Source organism: Melospiza melodia, chromosome 20, assembly GCF_035770615.1.
Source record: "Melospiza melodia melodia isolate bMelMel2 chromosome 20, bMelMel2.pri, whole genome shotgun sequence".
NCBI classification, from domain to species: domain Eukaryota; kingdom Metazoa; phylum Chordata; class Aves; order Passeriformes; family Passerellidae; genus Melospiza; species Melospiza melodia.
This window is the reverse complement of record NC_086213.1, coordinates 8,092,916-8,112,055: the sequence shown is the minus strand read 5'-3', so window position 1 is coordinate 8,112,055 and position 19,140 is coordinate 8,092,916. Positions and strand designations below refer to the sequence as shown.

Below are 19,140 nucleotides of genomic sequence, written 5' to 3'. Positions count from 1 at the left end.
TAAGCTGCTCACCATTGTCACCATGTTAGAAAAGCTTTAATAACTCATTATGTTCACTGGAGTAGGACAAGAATGAAGTGTGGTGGGGATGCAATTGTGGAACTCGCTGACTGGCAAGAAATGCTTTGCTGATAGATGCTTTACTTTCCCAGACATTTTTGCAGTGTCAGTGCCTTGATGTTCTGTTAAGTTCTTTCTTCTGAAAATATTTATCTTAATTAGTTACTATAGCTGGAGAGTAATTGTCTGATGTCTTCTTTTTTCTTAGTCATTTGTTGGCTAGTAAACATAAAACCACTCAGTCTCTAACAGTGCAACTGGGGTAATTAGTTACAAGTGAGAGATAACAAGCAATCTGAAAAGGCATTACAGGTTTTTCTCCACCTTTCCCATTTGAGAGCTGTAAGATACTTGATTAAAATTAGCAATAAAAGTATATCACTGGAGTGAAGCAGCATTTTTGTAATGAAACCCGGGTGTTTTATTAAATGTAATAGCATCCAAGCTGGTGGGTTTTCCCCCTCTCCCCTGCACCACAGGTTGTGTTAACAAATGGGCAGCAACCAAGGGATGAAAGGGGGACTTTGCAGGATGGCCATGAGCCTCAGCAAGCTGCACGCTGCCCGGGGTTTGGGCTGAAGCTCTGAGCTGGCAGCAGCCAGGACAAACGAGCCCTTGGCTTCCTGCTGGCAGCTGGACTGAGCCCCTGTGAGCACAGCATTGTCTGATCCAGGTGTTTGCTTTAACCCACACAGCACATCAAGGACTGCCACTGCTGGACAAATACCCTGCTCAAAGAGTAAAATGAAACACTAGATTTGTGCTAAAAAGGCAAGGAGGTTTTTCTTGGTAATCAACACTAAATTTCAGGCTAAACAGGTGAGATAATCACTAGAAGGCCACCAGTGGGTATATATTAGAGTGCTGATATTTTATATATATAGTTTGGGATATTATGAAGTAGGCAGATGCACTTTATTCCCAGGTTATTAGATAAAAAAAGATTCAACAATCCCACAGCTGTACATGAATGCTATAGTAGGACTAGGTCTTACCCAGGACATCCCAGGCCTTAGGCAGCTTGTCTTCTTGACTCTGAATCAACAATAAAAATACAGGTGAAAAAGGAGGAAAGAAAAATCAAGGGAAGTATTTTTTCCAGTCGTATTTGTCTGTTCCATGTGACACTAAATGTAAAATTATTTCTTTCTGGCTTAATAAAATAAATAAAATTAGTTTACTTAGAGGAGATAAGTCATATTCTTATGAGGCAAAAGCTAGAAGAAATTAGGCTTCAAAGAAGCTCTCTTCTTACATTAGAGATGTTGAATTTTCTTTTAGCACCTCTGTGGTTACAGTGAGTCTGCAGGATTGAAGTGCTTTATCTTACTCACCACTCAGGTGTTTATTTGGCTGCCTTGTGCCATCCAGGCAAAGGAGGAACAGTGAGAAGGGGATGGAGCCATGTGTTGGTGGAAGGGCAGTGGCATGTCTCCTTTTTGGGTAAACTTCACCTGAGGGAAACCCAGCAAGGCTGATCTGCAGGAATCAACTACTTGGAATGTTCTTGCTCTCAGAAAGAGAGTAGGAGAGGGGGAAGCCAAGACAAAGGATCCTGCTGGCTAACTTTGGAAATTGCTAGGATAACAGTGCTTAATGGGAATGCTGCATGAAGTTCTAAAGAAGAAAAAAAAAATAAAGATTTTGAAAAACATCAAGTTCTTTCTGGTGAATTTTCTGTCCTAATTTCTCCTGTTCTCTGCTGTTAGGAGAAATAATGTCAGACAGGATGAGGTGTATCTGTGGAACCACAGTTGACATTTTTAGAACCACTAGATGGCATTTAGATCTGGATGACTGAAAATGCTCTGGTGTGTGCTTATGAGGCAAACATTTTTTGCTTCTAAATCTAGAAGCAAATGGGGAATGAATGGGGAATTAAATATATATTTGATTAAATTTTAAGTTTAGGAATGTGTGATTTATGCACATATGAGTGGCACTGGGACAGAAATCAGGAGGATCTTTTAATGGAGTTTACTTTCAATACTGCAGTCTGTGGGATTTTCTTGGGATTTCAGGTGATGGTGGAATAGATGCCAGATCTAATGCTTTTTTGTAAACCAGCATGACTCAGGAAGGGGGACCAAGGAGAGATACAAATAAAAGACTTTCACAGTATTATGTAAATGTTATCAGTTATTAAAAAATAATCCCCTCTTCCTATTTCCCCCAGATGGAATAAAAATCTTCGTTATTTTCTTTGTTTCTCTTACAGAGTTATTATCGAACCAAGGGAGAATTTCCATCTTAAAAGCCACTACAAGAAAGAAAGATTATAAAAGGTACTGTGTTTCTGCAGCTGAGTCTCTTGAGTGTCTTGTTACTATTTCAGTATGTGTGTTCTTAAATCACTATCCTTTTATTAAATTGTCTTTACACCTCAGAAATTCCTTCATTTGCATGCTATTGAAGGCCAGCTAAAATTTGTGTAACAGAGTGGTAGAATGGCTGAGGAGCAGAAAGAAGGGAATACCCCTCTGATATCCCTGAAAACTGCAGCCAGGACAGGAGCCATCATTCCTTGTGTCCAGAGCAGAGGCAGTGTAAGGGGTGGAATACACGTGCAGCTGAGGAAAACAGGGATCACAGTTTTCTCTTTTTGCCTTCTCTGGGCCATCTCTCCCTTTTCCTATTACCATGGAAATACTCATTTAGCTTCCTTCTTACAGAGCAGGGGATGTCTCTGAGCTGTGGGACTTCTTCCTGTGGGCAGTAAGGGTGAGACTCTGGATGTCTTTTCTTCTCTCCATGCCCTCCCTGCCAGCTATATCTTATCTGCAATCCAAAGCCAGTCCTCTGCTCTCTTAGAGAATGACCATAAGCATTTTCAACTGCTCTGAATTCACCTCAATACTTTGCTGTGTCTGTTTTAAATCTGGGGACTTGAAAGTGAATAATGGGATTAAATATTAAAGTACTCTTGTTTGTTTTCCTGAAATATTGCTCTCTTCTGTGTACTGCTTTATTTTTCTCAGTGTAGGTGGATTACAGTTTTAGCCAAGCATTCCTCGAAAATAATCCTCTGAATAACACATATCATGTTACTGACTTTTATAAAGTTTTTTTCCATTTTCATTTGATTGTTTTTAGATTAAACATATATGTCAAACCAAAAAGTTTTATTGAAAATAAATAGCTCATTTAAAGTTTCAAAGCTGTTTGTAGGAAAGATTCTCAGCAGAGTTTACATTGTATTTACTCTCTGAATTGTTTGGGACTTACCTCTGTTACTTTCATAGTTTTAATGAAATGAGTTAGAAGTGTTTATTATAGCTGAAATGTATTCCTGTTTATATAGTGCAGGATTTTAATTTTAATATAATAGAGGGAATTTGCTTGAAACATTTGAAGTGGTTAGAAAGTTAAAGCAAAATTGTTATTTTTCCCACTCAGCAGTTATCAGCAGGATGGTTATTAAAAAAGGATGTTTGAATAGAAAGTCATTTCTTGAAGCAGATCTTCAGTGATTTAGAAGAAATATTTCTGCTTCCAAATAACTGTAATTAGGCACTAGTGATAAGTTTGTTCCTGGAAATAGGAAATACTCTTGGTGGGGGATGTAAACTACAAAAAGCATTAAGATTTAGTCAAAGATAAAAATGTAGGATAGGCTTGGAAGGGGTGAGATCAGAGTCTAACTATAGCTATCAGGAGGAAAATGACTTTTCCAGAAGACAATTGGTACTGACCCCCTAAATCCAATATTTTTCCCAATTCCTGCTGATTTTCTGGTCAGGGTCAGCCACAGCAGATGTGATTTAGATGTGGTAGTTGACCAGTCGAAATGGAGCTGTATGAGCAGGTCAGATTCAGAACAGCTTTCCCCTGCAGGGAAGGGGGGATGTGGAAAAGGGGGATCCCTGGAGGTCTGGGATGGAGTTGGTGTTGGCAGCCCAGAGGGGATCCCTGGAGGTCTGGGATGGAGTTGGTGTTGGCAGCCCAGAGGGGATCCCTGGAGGTCTGGGATGGAGTTGGTGTGCCAGCCCAAGGCTGTGGTGACCCGTGCCAGGCTCTCAGCATCTGCAGGGCAGCCTGGACACCATGTCCCAGTGCTCCCTGGCAGCCCAAGTGCTTCCATTTTTGAGAGAGCCACAAACCAGTGAATCAAAACCTCTTGTAATGAAGATAGAAATCTTAGCCTTGGAAACTGATGCTTCCAGTTTTGCTCAGAGTATGGCAGTAGCACTGGCAGTGTGAGCCCAGCACGGCGTTTGTGTTGTGTGCGAGGGAAGATCTGAATGAGTAAAGAGCTCTGGAATCTGGACTAATCAATGGGGTTACTGTGGCATCTTGGTACACCCAGGGATATGAACCAGGTGTGTCCTCAGTAGGATTCTCTGAGGGCTGCTTTGGCTATCAGTTTAACCCCACAGAAGCCAAGATCCTTGGCTAATAGAATAGGAAATGCTTCTCTGGGATAAGGGTTTGTGCCTTGAAAATTCAGCAACACCTTGCACCTGGTAACAGGGAGTTGAACTGGCAGCTGTGGCAATGCTTCTGCTCCTCAACCAGGCAGCACCTTTTTGCAGTGTGTAACAAAGACTGTTCTGTTGAGAGAGATTACATGCTAAAGTCCATCATATGGAATGATTACTTTCTCCAAGACTTTCATTAAAATGTATCTGTTTTTCATGTCTTTATGTTTATGCATGAACGGAATGATTATTCAAGACAGCAGATGAGTTAAATACTTTTATTTTGCTCAGAAATTATTTATTAGTTCTCAAATGCATGTTTGCCTTGTAATACTAAAAAGCTGTGGTGTTAATCAGCACAAACTTGGATTGCATCCTAAACTTGCAAGGGTAAAATGAACTTGGATTGCATTTTAAATTTACAGATCCTGAAACAGTGAAGGGTGTGATCTGCACATGCCATTGCAGAAAGCAGATCAACAGTTTTGGTCTAAACAGAGTAGATTTAGTTCGTGCCTCGGGCTTCCAAAACTAGCTTGGTGAAAAAAAATCCTGGATTTAGAATGACACAGATGTTACTAGAGAGAATTAAAGCCAGTGGGCTTTATTCTGTTTCTTCTGTCTTTGTATTGCTTTAATCTCTTCATTGATACTGTTCTTGGTTTAAAGCAACATAAGATGGAAATCTGATTGTTTTTAATGAGAGAGGTTGAAATATGGGAGAGTAATTCAGGAAGATTGGTTGGTAAGAGCTAATGAAATTATTTTGATTTACTGGCTTCAAGAATCATACACGAACACTGCCATTATGTTCTTTCCTGTTTGTGCTGATGTTTTCAGTTCCTTGGTGGAGCAATAGAGCAGCCACACAATCCTCTAGATGCGGCTGTGAGAGGTAAACAAGACCCATGTTCTGGAAAACAGCTGAAGGGTTTTGGTTCTGTTTTCCTCCTGAAAGCAGGTGAAAACCACAGGGAAGAGGCTCATTCTGAACACTTCGGACCTGTGAATTTTTTTCCTAGCAGTGCCAGTTTATTTATTGTATAAAATGCTTTGGGAGATACTAAATATTTGATTCAGATGGGTTAAAGAAACTGTTTCTATTTGATGCACTTATTTTACATTAATCTTAAATGTAGTAATTGCAAATGCCCTCATAAACCCTGAGACTGGAGCCCTAGAATTAAAAAGCATTTGTTATTACCCAGGAATGTAACTGTGCAGTTTTATTGGCCTTTCTTCTACTGTAATCTATGGATCTCATTTAGCTGCATGCAGCCCTGTTCTTCTGAAACATAAAAGGAAGGAAATCTCTCAATAGCCTGAAATCAAATTATCTCTCTGTGTTAATCTACATGTAAGACATCCAAGCCCACTTCTTTAAAGGAAAATAGTTTTACTGATAAGCAGCGCTAGACTGTATTCTTTGGATACTAGAATTAAGTGGATTTTTTTTTTGTCTGCAGAGTGCTATTTATAGCATCAATTAACTCCTCATGGTTGGGATAAGTCATTTGACACATCTGTTGCTGAGCTTAAACACTCACTGTTCTGTGGGGCCACTGTTGGATTTTTTTCCTCTCAAAATGTGTAATGAAAGGACAATTTTCTACCCAATGGCTCTTGGGTTGGATATGCTGCCCAAACACACTGCCTGATGCCTTTGGGGGCATTTGGAATGGGTGGAGCTGTTGGGCTGCCTGACTGCAGGGCTGACCAAAGGTTTGTTGCTTGCCTTTTTGTTATTTATCTGCTTGATGGTAGCACAATAGTATCTTTTATGAAAGAGTTATTCTGAGCTTCTGCAGGATGTTCCAGCCTCGGCTGTGATGTTTCAGTTACTCTGTTTCACCTGTGACAAACTGGCCTGGCTTTGGGAGCTGCTGCTGGCCCCACTGACTCCTGTTCCTGTATTTTGATTTAATGCTCCTAAGTACAGGGCTGTGCTCTGCTGTGGTTCCCCACACAGAGCCAGTTTCAGTCAGATTCCTGGCAGTAGCCTTTCTCTTAAAATGGAAGCCCTTTTGCCAAAACTCTAAACACCTGAGAGACAAGAAAAATAAGGATTCTTGTATATTGTTAAGAAATCTTGTAATTGTTCTGTGGAAATAACTGCATGAGGCTCTAACAGTGTCTTTATGTTTTTGGCTTATTTGCAGCCAGATTGGATTGGATATTAATGAAGCCCAGCTTTAAAATACATGGGAAAGAAGGACAGACTGAAGTTAGGAACTGTGCTGCTTTTGATTTTTATCCTTTTCTCTTTCTCATTGAAACAGCCTGTTCTGAGAAAAGATGTATTGATTTTGGGTGGCTCTGCTTGCAAGGGAGGCTCTAGAGTAAGGAAGTAATTTCTGTTGAAAATGTGACAGCCTCCATGGTTAATTGAAGGCCTGATTCTATTTAACAGTCACACAGGCTGTTGGAGGGGTTTTCCTTTGCTGCTGGGAAGACATTACTGCAGTGAAATAGTTGGGAAATAGGTTATCTGTTGTTTCTGCTCAGAGTGATCAGTGGCTGCAGGTTCTGCTGATGTGGGGTAGGACCAGGCTGGGCTCAGAGCAAGTGGGGGACATGGAGCTGCTGCTAAAGGCAGCTGTGAGAATACTTGGAAGCCTGGATATCCACAACTCAGAAAGGGGCCACAAAGTGCAATCCATTTTTAAGCAGAGCTGCTTATTGATTTCAGTGGGGGAGACCTTTGCAAAATCGATGGCACGCAGCAGCTTTAGTATGCAAGGACATGTGTTCTGGGCTGGTAAAGTGATCGCCCCATGAACTGATCAGCCTGGTAGCAATCATGTCTGGCAAGTTCCAAGGCAGAAGGAAAGGTGTCAGAGCCTTGAGATGCAGCAAATTTGCTATTCATATTCCAAAAGAGATTGCAAAGTATGATCTTGTTCATTCTAGCTTTGACTTTCAAGTTGTATTTTATTTCTATAGAAAAACAAAAGCTACAGAAGGAAATACAAAAAGTTTTTGGCAATATGGTAACATGGACCTGATTATTATGAGGTGTAGTGTTAAACAAATAGAATTGCTGAAGTAATCAAAATACTCTGATTTTTTCCACGAGAGACCATCTCTGCCTTGTTAAGTCTTTCAGTATTTGTAAGATTATTACAAAAACTATTCCCCCTGGACACTCATTTGGAAATATTTGGGGAGTGTTTGTTTACACAAAGAATTTACAGTGCACAGTGTGAATTTATAGACTATCACATACCCCATTAAACCTTAGTGTGGACACTTAGTAGGTGTGAAGTAATATGCTGCCATTTTGCTGTGCTGCTTTATGCTTAATTAACACAAACACTGATCTCTGAAGAAATGTGGGATAATGAGTGCTGGGATGGAGGAGTTCAGCTTGTTTAGTGTAGGCAAGTCCTTAGGTCCCAGAGAGCAAGAGCTCTGCTTCAGAAAGATGTTCTTTGCTCTTTTGGTCTATAAATGACAAATTTTAGAAAGAAATTGATTTCTTTTTACATTGGGTAAAAGTAACCATAGGCTAAAGCATTTACTTTAAAAATTACCCTTGTAAAAATATTTCAGTTTCAATTTTAGAGCATTAAACGGAATTATTTATGCTATTATATATATGCAGTTGTGAGAAGATGTTCTGTATTTCCATAATTTTTTTTCTTTTCCATTTGGAAGAATATAGCAGTTGAAATTTACCTTACTGGGGAAAGAGTGTAATTAAATCTATGTAGACACACTGTATCAGCAAGCCCTGAAAACACTGCATGAAATTTTGGAATGAAAACCTTGAAAACCCTAGTAGCAAAGTGCTGAAGTGAGGAATCTTTATCAAAGGGAAGCTGTAGAAAGAAGACTGGTGTCATTTAAGCATCTAGTGATTAATATATAGAGATTTACTTAGATATAAGAAAATTTTGAGTTTGTTTTTTTTTTTTTTCTGAGAACTGTATCTTTTCTGAGGTACTACAGTGTGATTTCGGTGCTTTTAATTAAAAGACTAATTAAATTATTCCTTTTTAAATGAACTGGGAACCATTTTGGTAAGATTGGAGATCCTGTGGTGCTATTGACCAGAGCCAGTTCTGTAGTGAGTTAAATCTTGGAACTGTATTGCCTTTACAAGCATATGTTTGGATGCTTTGGTTGGTGTTGCTTAACCCCATTCATAGTATGATAATCTGCAAATTTATTTGCAGGATTTATGTATTTATTTATACAGAATTGCCCCTGCTGGATGATCAGATGAAATTTCTTACTAATGTAAAAGCTCAAATATTTCACATTGATGTTTTTTTCTGCAGTAATGGAAGTGGGGAGCTGCAGCATTCATTGCAATGTCCTTAAGATGCAGAGTTCCTTCCCAAGGAGTTCTCCTGTTACCATTTCCACTGCCCTCGTTCATTCCCTGGTTTAAACCTTGTTTCACAGACTGCCTCTGTCCAAAGGAACACAAAAACCCTGAGCAGCTTTTTTGTTGTTTCTTTTGACACCAGCACAGCGTGTCTGTCTGTGGCTACCAGAGAACTATATTGAAATGGCTTTCTTTGTGAGCTCCTCATTGCTATTCATTGGTGGAGGTTGTCACGTAAGGGTCAAATTAGAACTCAGTCAACCACAGCATGAGGGGACCCAGGCTCAAGATAGATTTCAGCATAAAGTCTGAGAAGCAGTTTATTTGGAATGTGTTACATGTATTTTATATATATGTGTGTCCAAAGTGTTATTCTTTTATCTCCAGAAACTCAGTTATGTTTAATTTATTCTCTCTGGTCATTTACTTGAGAATTAGCCTTTCTCTCACTTTGCCCCCTGACTTTCATCTTTGGGCATATCTATGCACAGTTTTCTTACATCTTTTTTTACAGTTTTGGGCACAGAATTTTCTACTGTTAGTTTAAGAAAAAATGAGATTTCTGGCATGATGGTTCTGTGCCCTTTGAGGTTGGATCCATGCAAAGAAAGGATCATATTTCTGGTAATTTGGCTGAAACACAAGAAATTGTGTTTATGCTGGCTTCAGGAAGGCAGACTATACCTGGTCAAGCAAAAAAATCTGCCAGGGCAACATTCCTCTCTGAAAATGTTCTAAAGCATTTGAACCAGCAGAGTGAATTTGTACTGGCTCTGCATTTTGTGCCATGTGGTTGCAGCATTTTTGATGTGGTAGCTTAAGACTGGCAGTGCTGCCTCACAGAAGGCACATTTCTTACCAAATGGGTGCTGTTCATTCTCCAGCAAAAACAGGGACTAAACTGGCAGCTGCTGACCCAGAGAAGTTTCAGTGGTAGATGTTGTAAGACTAAATACATCAGGGATTTACTGAGCTACACAGATGACCTGATATCCCAAAAGCTTCTTTTACTTTGGTTTCATACAGGATCAGGTAGGTGCACGTACAGACAGGGAGAACAAGCTATTGTGCGGTGTTCTTATTTTAGAAATGAATGTCCCCTCTCTAACAGGGATCTGTGAAATGATCTTGAGCCATTTGGGGCTTGCATATCTCACAGGGGCCTAAAGTTGTGTGCCCAAATAACAGCTCTCATTTCTGAGACCATCCTGTTAGGTCTCTGTGTTTTAAATTGCCTGGTTACAACATCCAGCTTTGCAACATTCCATCATCCTCCTTGCAGTCTAGAGTTTTCCCTGATTTTGGGCATTAACTGTAAATCTCACAGGAACATGCAAGTATTGATCACTGATAACAAATTTGATTAATCAGGGTGGTGTTTTTTTTTTTTCCTTTAGGAGTCTTAGGATTGGCTTCTCTGAACATTATTTCTTTTACTACAAGTTAGGAGGAAAACAGTGCAATAAATAATTTCTACAACACAGTGAGAAGAACCTGGGCACTGACTGTGTATAGAAGGGGCTGTAATACCTTATTAACTAACTCTGTCTCTCTTTCATCTCTCTTGTAGCTGATTCTTCTTGAGGCTGCTCTCCTGCTTTGTCTGTTCTGTTCTTAGTGGGTGATGTCCCAGCAGCTCTAACCCTCAGACTTCAGCACCTCTCTAGGTGTGTATGGCTCAGTTTTCTCTGCATGCTTTCTGGTGTCGCATGGGGGGCAACACTCATGTTATGCTACTCATCTCGTGGCACTTGAGGCTGAGAATGTCATTAGCATGTGTTATGTTTCAGTTCCATGGATTGTTTAAGCCCCATTTTTGCTTTTATTCTGCTGGCTTTCTTCCCTGGAGAAGCACAAAGCTGCTGTTTCTATGCACACTCACAAGCCTTCGTGTTTGCTCCTACAGCTGAGCAGCTCTGTGAACGAGCTTCCTGATGCTCATGGAAACATCTCCTGCCAGCAGGACTGGCAGACTTGGACTGGTCTTGGATAGAGCAGTAGTGGGGCAGCTGAGTTCAGCATCCAGATGAGAGGGATCCCTGTGAGCCCCTTCCCCTGCAGCTGGGAGCAGCCTGAGCTGTGCTGTGCCGCTGGCAAAGGACACTGCGCTCTCCAAAGGCAGCTCACTCACAGACCCCATCTCCTTAGGAACACACTTTGAAGTGCAGGGGATTTGAGGTTCCCCATGACTGTTAGGATTCAGGTGCCCAAATCTCACAGAACTTGACCCCTCTTAATCTGAAGGGCTCTTCAAAAACTCTTGACTGTCAGTTCCATCCTATAATAGCAAAACTGGCATGAAGAGTTGACTCACGTTTTTTGTGGCGCGCCAAGTGACCCTTGGAGTCTTGGCAGTGTTTCCAAGAGCCTCAGACTTGGGTCTGAGCTGGGGTATTAGCAATGAGCAGGACCCCTGTTTTGGCCCTTTGCACTGGGGTGATTTTCATCCTGGGTGAGCACTGAGGTTGTATTGACTCAGAAGGGGCCTTTTGATGCATTAGTGGAACAGTCAGAATAAACAGCTCCTCTGATGCATTAGTGGAACAGTCAGAATAAACAGCTCCTCTGATGCATTAGTGGAACAGTAAGAATAAACATCTCCTCTTTGCTCTAACTCCAGTGCAGCACTAATGTATTTAGAGTCACGTAGGCAGGACAGAGAGATTTGCTGCTGTCAGCGTAGCCTTTGATACTCTGTAGGCAACTGTTTGCTGTGTTTAGAAGTGCAGCCTAAGGAATAATTTTTACCTGGCTGCTCTGGGTCTAATATTTTCATTTATTGATACCCTTTTCAATGTACTTTAATTTATTTACAAATGGTAGCAAATTGCAAGTGGCAACCTGAGTAACTGACTCATGAGTCAGTACTTTTATTTTTCTCCTCCAGTCTAGACTGCTGATAATGTAAATTGTTGAAACCCTGGGTTAGTAATTAGGGGTGCAATCAACAGCAAGCAAATACTTATCTGATAATAAAACATTTGAAATGCAGAAGTCCATCTTTGTGCAACAATACTTAAAAGGCAGTTATTGGTCCTACTGCTGTTTCTGCATAGCAATTAGGATTTTTGTGGTCACTAATTGTGTATCTGAAAATTTATACAGTTTATTTTCTGCCTGTGTTTTTCTTTGCAAAGAGAAAAGAAGCATAGTATTTATGGTTATAATGAGGTTAACACTGTACTTCCTGCAGGGAGATCTCTCTAAAGATTTGTACCATTTATAGAACCCAAATTTTCTAGGTTTTCTCATGTGTGGCATCAAGGGCTTATATCTCATTAAGGATTTTCTAAACAGGATCTTTGTCACATTATCAAAATGTGACTTGAAAGTTATATACCAGCTCAGTCATCAACTTGGTTTTTGTTATTGAAGCTGTAACTCCTTCTGAAGAAGGACTTCTTGATTTTTCTTGCGCTGTTGCTAATGCTTTTCCTCAGAACAGGAACTTGCATTATATGTTCTACAAGAAACCTGTTTTAAATTTAGTTACTGTCGATACCATCTTGTCATCTTCTTTCCCCTACTGGATTTACTTTTTGAAATCAGTCCACAGACATACCCAGCCTGTGGGACCCCAAAAGATGACTTTTGTGATGATTGCATGTGAGAAAGAGCAGTTTTAGCTGCAGACAGTTCCTGAAAACTGGGCCTGTGTGATGAGCTGAATTCCTGCTCTGCAGCACCTGGAAGGAGCCTGTCTGCATTTGTGAATCCTGACTGATCCAGACTCTTCTTGGGCCTGGAATATCCCCTGTGAGGTGTATTTGGTCTGTGGCAGCCAGGCTGTTGGTCTGCTCTAGCATGAGGGCAGTGATGATCACTAACCCAGGGCTTGTCTTTAGGAATGTTTGGCTAGAAATGCCACCCCAGGGATATTTCTTCCAAAATCTGACTTGTGTCCAGGTCTTTGCAGTCCCACTCTTTCACACTCCAAGGGGTCTGTGAGCAGGCCTGGAACTCCTGGGAGTAGTGACAGCAAACAGAGCTGTCTCCATCTGTGCAAAAGCAGGGAAGCAAAAAAGCAGAAATGTGGAACTTGGCTGCACACAAGCCAGCTGAGGTCCAGAAACACATGGCTGTGTTCATGTCTAGCTGTGCCAGGGCTAAATCATGCTGAGATAGAGCAGGTGAGTCTTCCTGTGACTTCCCATGAATCATACTGTCCTTTTAGAGGGTTTTGATTCTCCTTTGCAGAAACCAATGTACTCTGAAGGTTTTATAGACTTTTAATAATCTATTGGAAGGTCTCAGAAGTTGGCAGTTTGGTCTGCGTTTGACTAGTCTGTGACATCTGGAAAACCCTTTGGTGGTTTTTGGTTTTCTTTCAGAATTTCAATAGAAGTTAAATCAATGCATGAATGACAAAACTCATTTCTGCCTACTGGTCTGCAAACATGAAAGGCTCAAGCCATGGTTATAAGTAAACATTATGAGATTAATACATGATAATCCTTACGCTGTTCCTAACATGATTTTATATTACTCTGATTCCTTTCAACAGCAACTCTCTAAGGGTTAACAATGAACACAGAGCCACTGGCAGGTTATTCCTCATGAAATCCATTGGATTTGGGTCTGTCACTCCTGCCCCAGTGTTTTTTTGGCCTGTTGGGTGATTTCAGCCATATTTGACAAAAGCAAGGAGACTTCAGCCTGCTTAGGAGTCCCCAACAAACTGTAAAAACATGCAGCTTAATCACTACTAATACTCCTCTTTGGGACATAACAGTATTATGACCACATTATTCTGAGCTACCAAAGAATCTGCACAGGAGAGACTCCTGATAAATGTAACAGTCATGGAAAATGGATCAGTCAAGAGTGTGCATCATCTAAAGGCACTGAATGATGAATTGCGAAGCATCAGGGAGCAGGGAACTATCTGTGCTCATGGAAATCCTTGTTGATAGATGGAAAACAAAGAATCTTTGGCAGCAAATCGAGGGACAATTTCTCAGGACTTAAGTTCAGCACAGAACATGAACAGTTCTTGAAGTACAGGAGCCTGAGACAGTTCTGCCTCTGCTTGTCTCAGTAGGTGCTTTAAGAGGGGTTACTTGTTTAACTTTGATGAAGGATTCTGTTGAGGCCATAATTTATGTTTAAATTATATTGCTGATTTCATACTCCTAGTAAAATATTTTAAGTGGTGTTCAGGTCACAGATATGTGGAATCAATGGGGAGTTTTACTGCATGTACCATACAGGTGAAGATAGGATTTTAAATGGGGTTGTTTCATTACCCTGCTAGGGAAGACATAAGGCAGAAGTTCTAACCCACCTAGTTGATTTCTGTGTTCTTTTTCTGCATTGAAAGACAAGCAGTCCTGTGTGTTTTCCATGGAAGATGTTTGCTTTTTCATTTGCATTGTTAGCATGAAGGACTGCTTCATTGACGGAAATCATCAAGCATTTCAACTGCAATTGCAGTTAAAAATGTTTTCTGCATTTAAAAATATTTTCCATGTTACAGTGTGCTGCTATAATTTAAGTATGAAAGCTAATTTCAGCTACTGTCTGTTAAGTTTGGGGAGGTGTGGAAAAAATAGACACAACTGTGTTCTTCTACCATGAAGTTTCTGTCCTTAATAATGTTAAACTTCTCACTTATGCTGTTAAAGACAGAAATTCCAGGTGTCTGTAGTGAGAATGTTCCTCTTTCCCTCTACAGCCATATCTTTTTTTATGTATTTCTTTTAAGTACATTATTATTTGCACAGTGAAATTAGCTCTGCAAGAGGGATGAAAACCCTTGTCAGAGCAGTTTTAGCAAAACGATCAAAGGAATTAAATACAAATTTTCTCAAAGGTGAGCATATTTTTTTTCTTTTTTGAACAGGGAAGTCTTAGATTAATTGCTTTTAATTTAAAATCAAATCAATGGATGGAAAGATGGATGCTTTTCAAAGAGCACTGCAGTTTGCTGCTTAGAGTGATCGGTATTTTAGCAAGGTGACTAACGATATGCATTTTTATCTTTAACCTCTGACCCGTGCCCTCCCCACCCTTTACCTAACCCTTTCCATTTGCCCTGGTCAGTTAACAGGCAGGAAGCATTTGAAAGCAGTCATGGATGACTATGATATCAGGTCTGCTGCCAGCATTTTGGCATCTGTTAAAGAGCAAGAAGCTCGTTTCGAGCGGCTCACCCGCGCACTTGAGGAGGAGCGGCGCAATGTCTCCCTGCAACTCGAGCGTGCCAATCAGCCCGCAGACCGCATGAGCATCTGCAACATTGGCAATGGTCAGCCCCTGGCAACCGCCTGGCAGCAGCTCGTACTGCAGGTAAAGCCTGCTCCTTTCACTGTCCCTGGAGCCCACCCTAGCACAGTGTCCATCCCAGACAGTCAGTGCATGGTGTGTTGTCAGCATTTCATTGGTGTGTGCTGTGTCTGAAGCACCCACACTGCACCCCAGCTCGGGGCTGTCATCAGCTGGGAGCCTTTGGAGCCTTGTCTTGGAAGCTGCTCTTGCTCCTAGCTCATGGGATACTTTTAAAAGTATGTGCATACCTGGGTAAAAGCCCTAAGAAGGGATCTTCACACCCTCCTCTAATCTATGCACTTGCTGTAAGTCTGGTGATGTGCTGGTGATTGTAAAAGAAGGCTGAATCATAATCTCCATAGCAAACAAAATTTCCATTAGAAATAGCTGGACTTTGAATAGAGGGAGCAGCATGAAAAGCAGGGATTTCCCTCCTGCAAAGCCTTATTGTTTGTGTAGGGAGGACTTCATAATTTGTTTCTCATGTGCAGTGAATTGATAGACTATTTTAATGATGCAAACTGGCTTTGTGGGTAGCTTTAGATTTCCAAATACTGTTTTGCTTGATACACGTTCTTTAACTGTTTAAATGTGCAATGACAAACTACTTACGTCTCTGAATTACTTCAGCTCTCAAACCCCTCTGACACACAAGGTAAGTCATGCAGAAGCAATAGTACCATTTGTGAAGGTCTGTTTCCTAAGAAAACATTGTTCAATTCAGAAGCAAGCTCTGGGCTATGGGGATTCCAGAAGTTGTTTCCCAGTTATACCAGACTGTTTTACAATTATACTTGTATTGAGGCAGATTTTACCTTATATTATGGCAGCACTGCTTTTCTAGTAACAGCTGCCATGTTTTTTACATGAAGATGCCTGAATTTGGGATTTCATGTGACAGGAGCAGCCTGCACTGGTCAGGGTAAAAGTCTGACCATGTGTGGTAGGAGCTGTAGGTGGTTATCCTCTGATGAGCTGCTGGGCTGGGAGAGGGGAGATGTGCTTACGTATTTTTTATAGGAAAAGGACAAGTTCACCTTCACTTTTTCTGAATGACTTTGTGCAAAGTGCCTGATTAATAGCTTCAGAATGAAATTCCTTATCCACAAAACTGATGAAGCATGAGTTTTCTGCAGTGTAATAGCTTAAGGTCTAACCACTTCCAAGAAAACTTAATAAAAGAGTTTTAAGTTACTGGGGTCTACGTGACTCTTATGGAGAAACAGCCCCTCTAAGTGACCCCAGGCTGAATCTGTGTAGGCTCAGCTCCCTGCCACTGGGTGAGGGGAGCTTTAATTAAATGATAATTAGCATTGAGGTTTTTAGAGTTCCTTGTATATGAAATAAATGGTTAAATAGCTAAATATGCACAATTAAGAATCAATGTAAAGTTAGTTGTGTGAATTTTCATTAAGTATAGCGAAGGCCAAATTCCTCCCTGACTTACTGGAATTAAAAAGTGTTTAACTGAAGGATGAAAGCTGTATCTTCAGTCTTATGCAGAGTATATAATATTTTAATCTCTGGTGTTTTGTGTTGCATTTCATTGTGCAGAGTACACAAAGCAAAAGGCTGTCTGTGCTCTGCTGTCTGTGGGGGTTGCTCACACCCTGCAGTGAAATCCACCTCTCTGAGGCTGTTCAGTGAGCACTGGCTGAGTGCTGCAGATCACCCCAGTTAACTGCTTGGTATAAGGAATATTGCAAAGTAACTCAAGTAGCAGCTTTTGGTGGTGATTATACATAATCTAGTTATTCTGTGTATGATTTGGACAAAAGAAAGGAGGGTTAGCTCCATTTTATGAGAGTGACAAATAATCTTTAATGATCTTCACAACCAGGCATCAGTTTTCCATGTTGTTTGTTTGTCAAAGTGGAATCTGCCAAAGGGATTTGTTAGGGAAGTGTGTATAGTCAGGGCTTTGTAAATAGAGTCTCTCACACAACTTCTTGTTCAATATACAATCCCACACTTACTCCCTTCTTAGAATGGAAAATTAAGTCCTTTTTTTTCCCTTTTAATTTTAGACATGGAAAAGTACTATATATGTGGGCAATGTGCCAGGAGTGTTACACTGTTCTGAAGTTCTCAAAAGACAAAATCAAGGTCTTATGAAAATATTGATTCTAATTAATGAATCCTGGAACTCTTATTTTCATTTTAATTTTTTTTTTTAAATAGCAGCTTTAAACTCGTTCCATAACAATAACTCCTTGTCCTAGGCAGCCCAGTTGGCCAATTGCTGGTGAGTTCTGCCTGTTCAGTGTGAATTTCAAATACTGGAATGGAACCTATGAACTCTGGTGCACTTGCTGACTTTTTCTGTGAGTGTCTATGCCATTGTGTCTTGTCTTTTCTTCTTAAAGAGAAATACCAGATCTGCAGATGAGGTCAGGGATGTGCTGTAATTGCCAAAAAGTACGTGCACAGGCTTCTTGATTTTGTGATGAGTGTGGATATTTTTTAATAAAATTACCTTAAACTTAAAAATTACCTTTTCATGAGAGAGGTTGATTACTTGAACAATCTAAACAAATCATGAATGGTTTGTTCAGATATTAGTTAGAAATAGCTGAGATTATTCTTTAAGAGGAAGCTTTCTCAGAGTAGAGGTTTCTGGGAAGCACTGTCCCCACAATGAGAGGTCCTAAGTGTTGTTGAAATGTCTCCTGTTAATGTTAGTGAGAGTCTTTTACTCAGGTAGGGGCCAAGGTGTGCAGTTTGGCAGTGCCTGCCAAACCTCCAGGCTCTGCAGAGGTTTGTACCCATCTGTGTTCCTGCAGGAGGCTGTGAGCAGCTCCTGCCATAGGGACAAGTCCCCTTTAACCCACACAGGCCCTGGTGAATGGGGACAAAAGTGCTTTTTGTGCTTAATGTGCCTGAATGATGGGTAAATGTCAGTTCTGCTCTGTGCAGCTTCCCCAGGCTTCCACTGTAGCTGCAATTAGAGTTTGTTGCTGAGTGTGCAGCCAGTGACATGAATTAGGGTGTTTCAACTGGAGAACTTGGGGAAGATAGCAGCTTTGTACATGTGTTACTGCAGATTCTGAAGGGTCAGATAAAGTGCTCTTTCAGACTAAGAACCCTCTGGACAAAAGGTCATTAGTTACACAGTGGAAACCTTGGCATTAGTCTGGAAAATGTAACATTTAATGAAACTTTGGCCACAGATCTTTTATCACAGTAATAAAATCTCCTAAAACTCTCTGCAGGTTTTAACGTTGTTCTTGACTGTCTCTGGCCTTGAGTGGTGGGAGCCACGTGGCTGATCACTGCTGTTGGGTTTTGGAAGGGAAACTCTGGTTGTACTAAAGACAGGAGAGTGGTCTGTTAATGTGTATTTGTGTTTGCTTCTCTGACTTTAGAGGTAAATCATGTACAGTTACTGTAGTTGGTTACTACAGTATTTCAGGCCATGGAAGTCTTGGCAGTCTTTGCCTTTTGATCAGGTTTCCAGGACAAGCACAGTCCAATAAGTCACTGGTGAGTAGCCCCCATCACATGTCTTCTACATGCTCAAGTGTCTAGTTGATCATGTTTTTTACAAGCCTGAGAAATCTTACTGTTCTTCATGTATGAAGTATAGTTTAACCTACCTGGTTTCCAAATCAGCCTTCTGCTGCTCTTCACAGTGGGAACTGAAGCTGGGCAGGAAGGAGATACAGATGTGTCCATGTGGGGTATGGGCTGTGACAGGCTGACAGAGAGATGCAGTATTACCACCACAAAACAGAACTTACTACTAATAAAGAATACTCTTTTATATATCTATGTGTGTATATACACTTTTATTAAAACATTAGACATGTGATACTTATTAAACACAAGATTATATCCTGCCTTGGTTTAAACTGGTGTGGCTCCATAGGTTGCAGAGAAGCTCTGTCAAATCTGATCATCTGGGGAGCTGAACAAGGTTTGCATTCAAAGATTGTTTCCCATCAGTATGTGGTGACAACTTCCATTCCTGTTAATGTTGCATAACCAAAATAAAGTACAGTATTCAATAAACCCCTGTTGCCAGCAAAAGCACTGGAACAATACTTGGACTTCTGTAGTGCC

At 40.6% G+C, this 19,140-nt stretch overlaps 1 protein-coding gene across 7 annotated transcripts in view; it reads left to right on the top strand.

The window, feature by feature from the left end:
* Window positions 1-19,140, top strand: part of ARVCF (ARVCF delta catenin family member) — a 246,616-nt gene that overhangs the window by 80,181 nt on the left and 147,295 nt on the right. For 4 of the 7 annotated variants that reach the window (XM_063173439.1, XM_063173441.1, XM_063173436.1 and 1 more), the window contains 3 exons: window positions 2,279-2,345; window positions 10,382-10,478; window positions 14,854-15,099. In XM_063173439.1, coding sequence (XP_063029509.1) covers window positions 14,884-15,099 — 216 coding nt within the window. In that variant the 5' untranslated portion in view covers window positions 2,279-2,345; window positions 10,382-10,478; window positions 14,854-14,883. The remainder of the gene's footprint in view (window positions 1-2,278; window positions 2,346-10,381; window positions 10,479-14,853; window positions 15,100-19,140) is intronic. The other 3 variants (XM_063173437.1, XM_063173446.1, XM_063173445.1) reach the window with 3 other exon arrangements.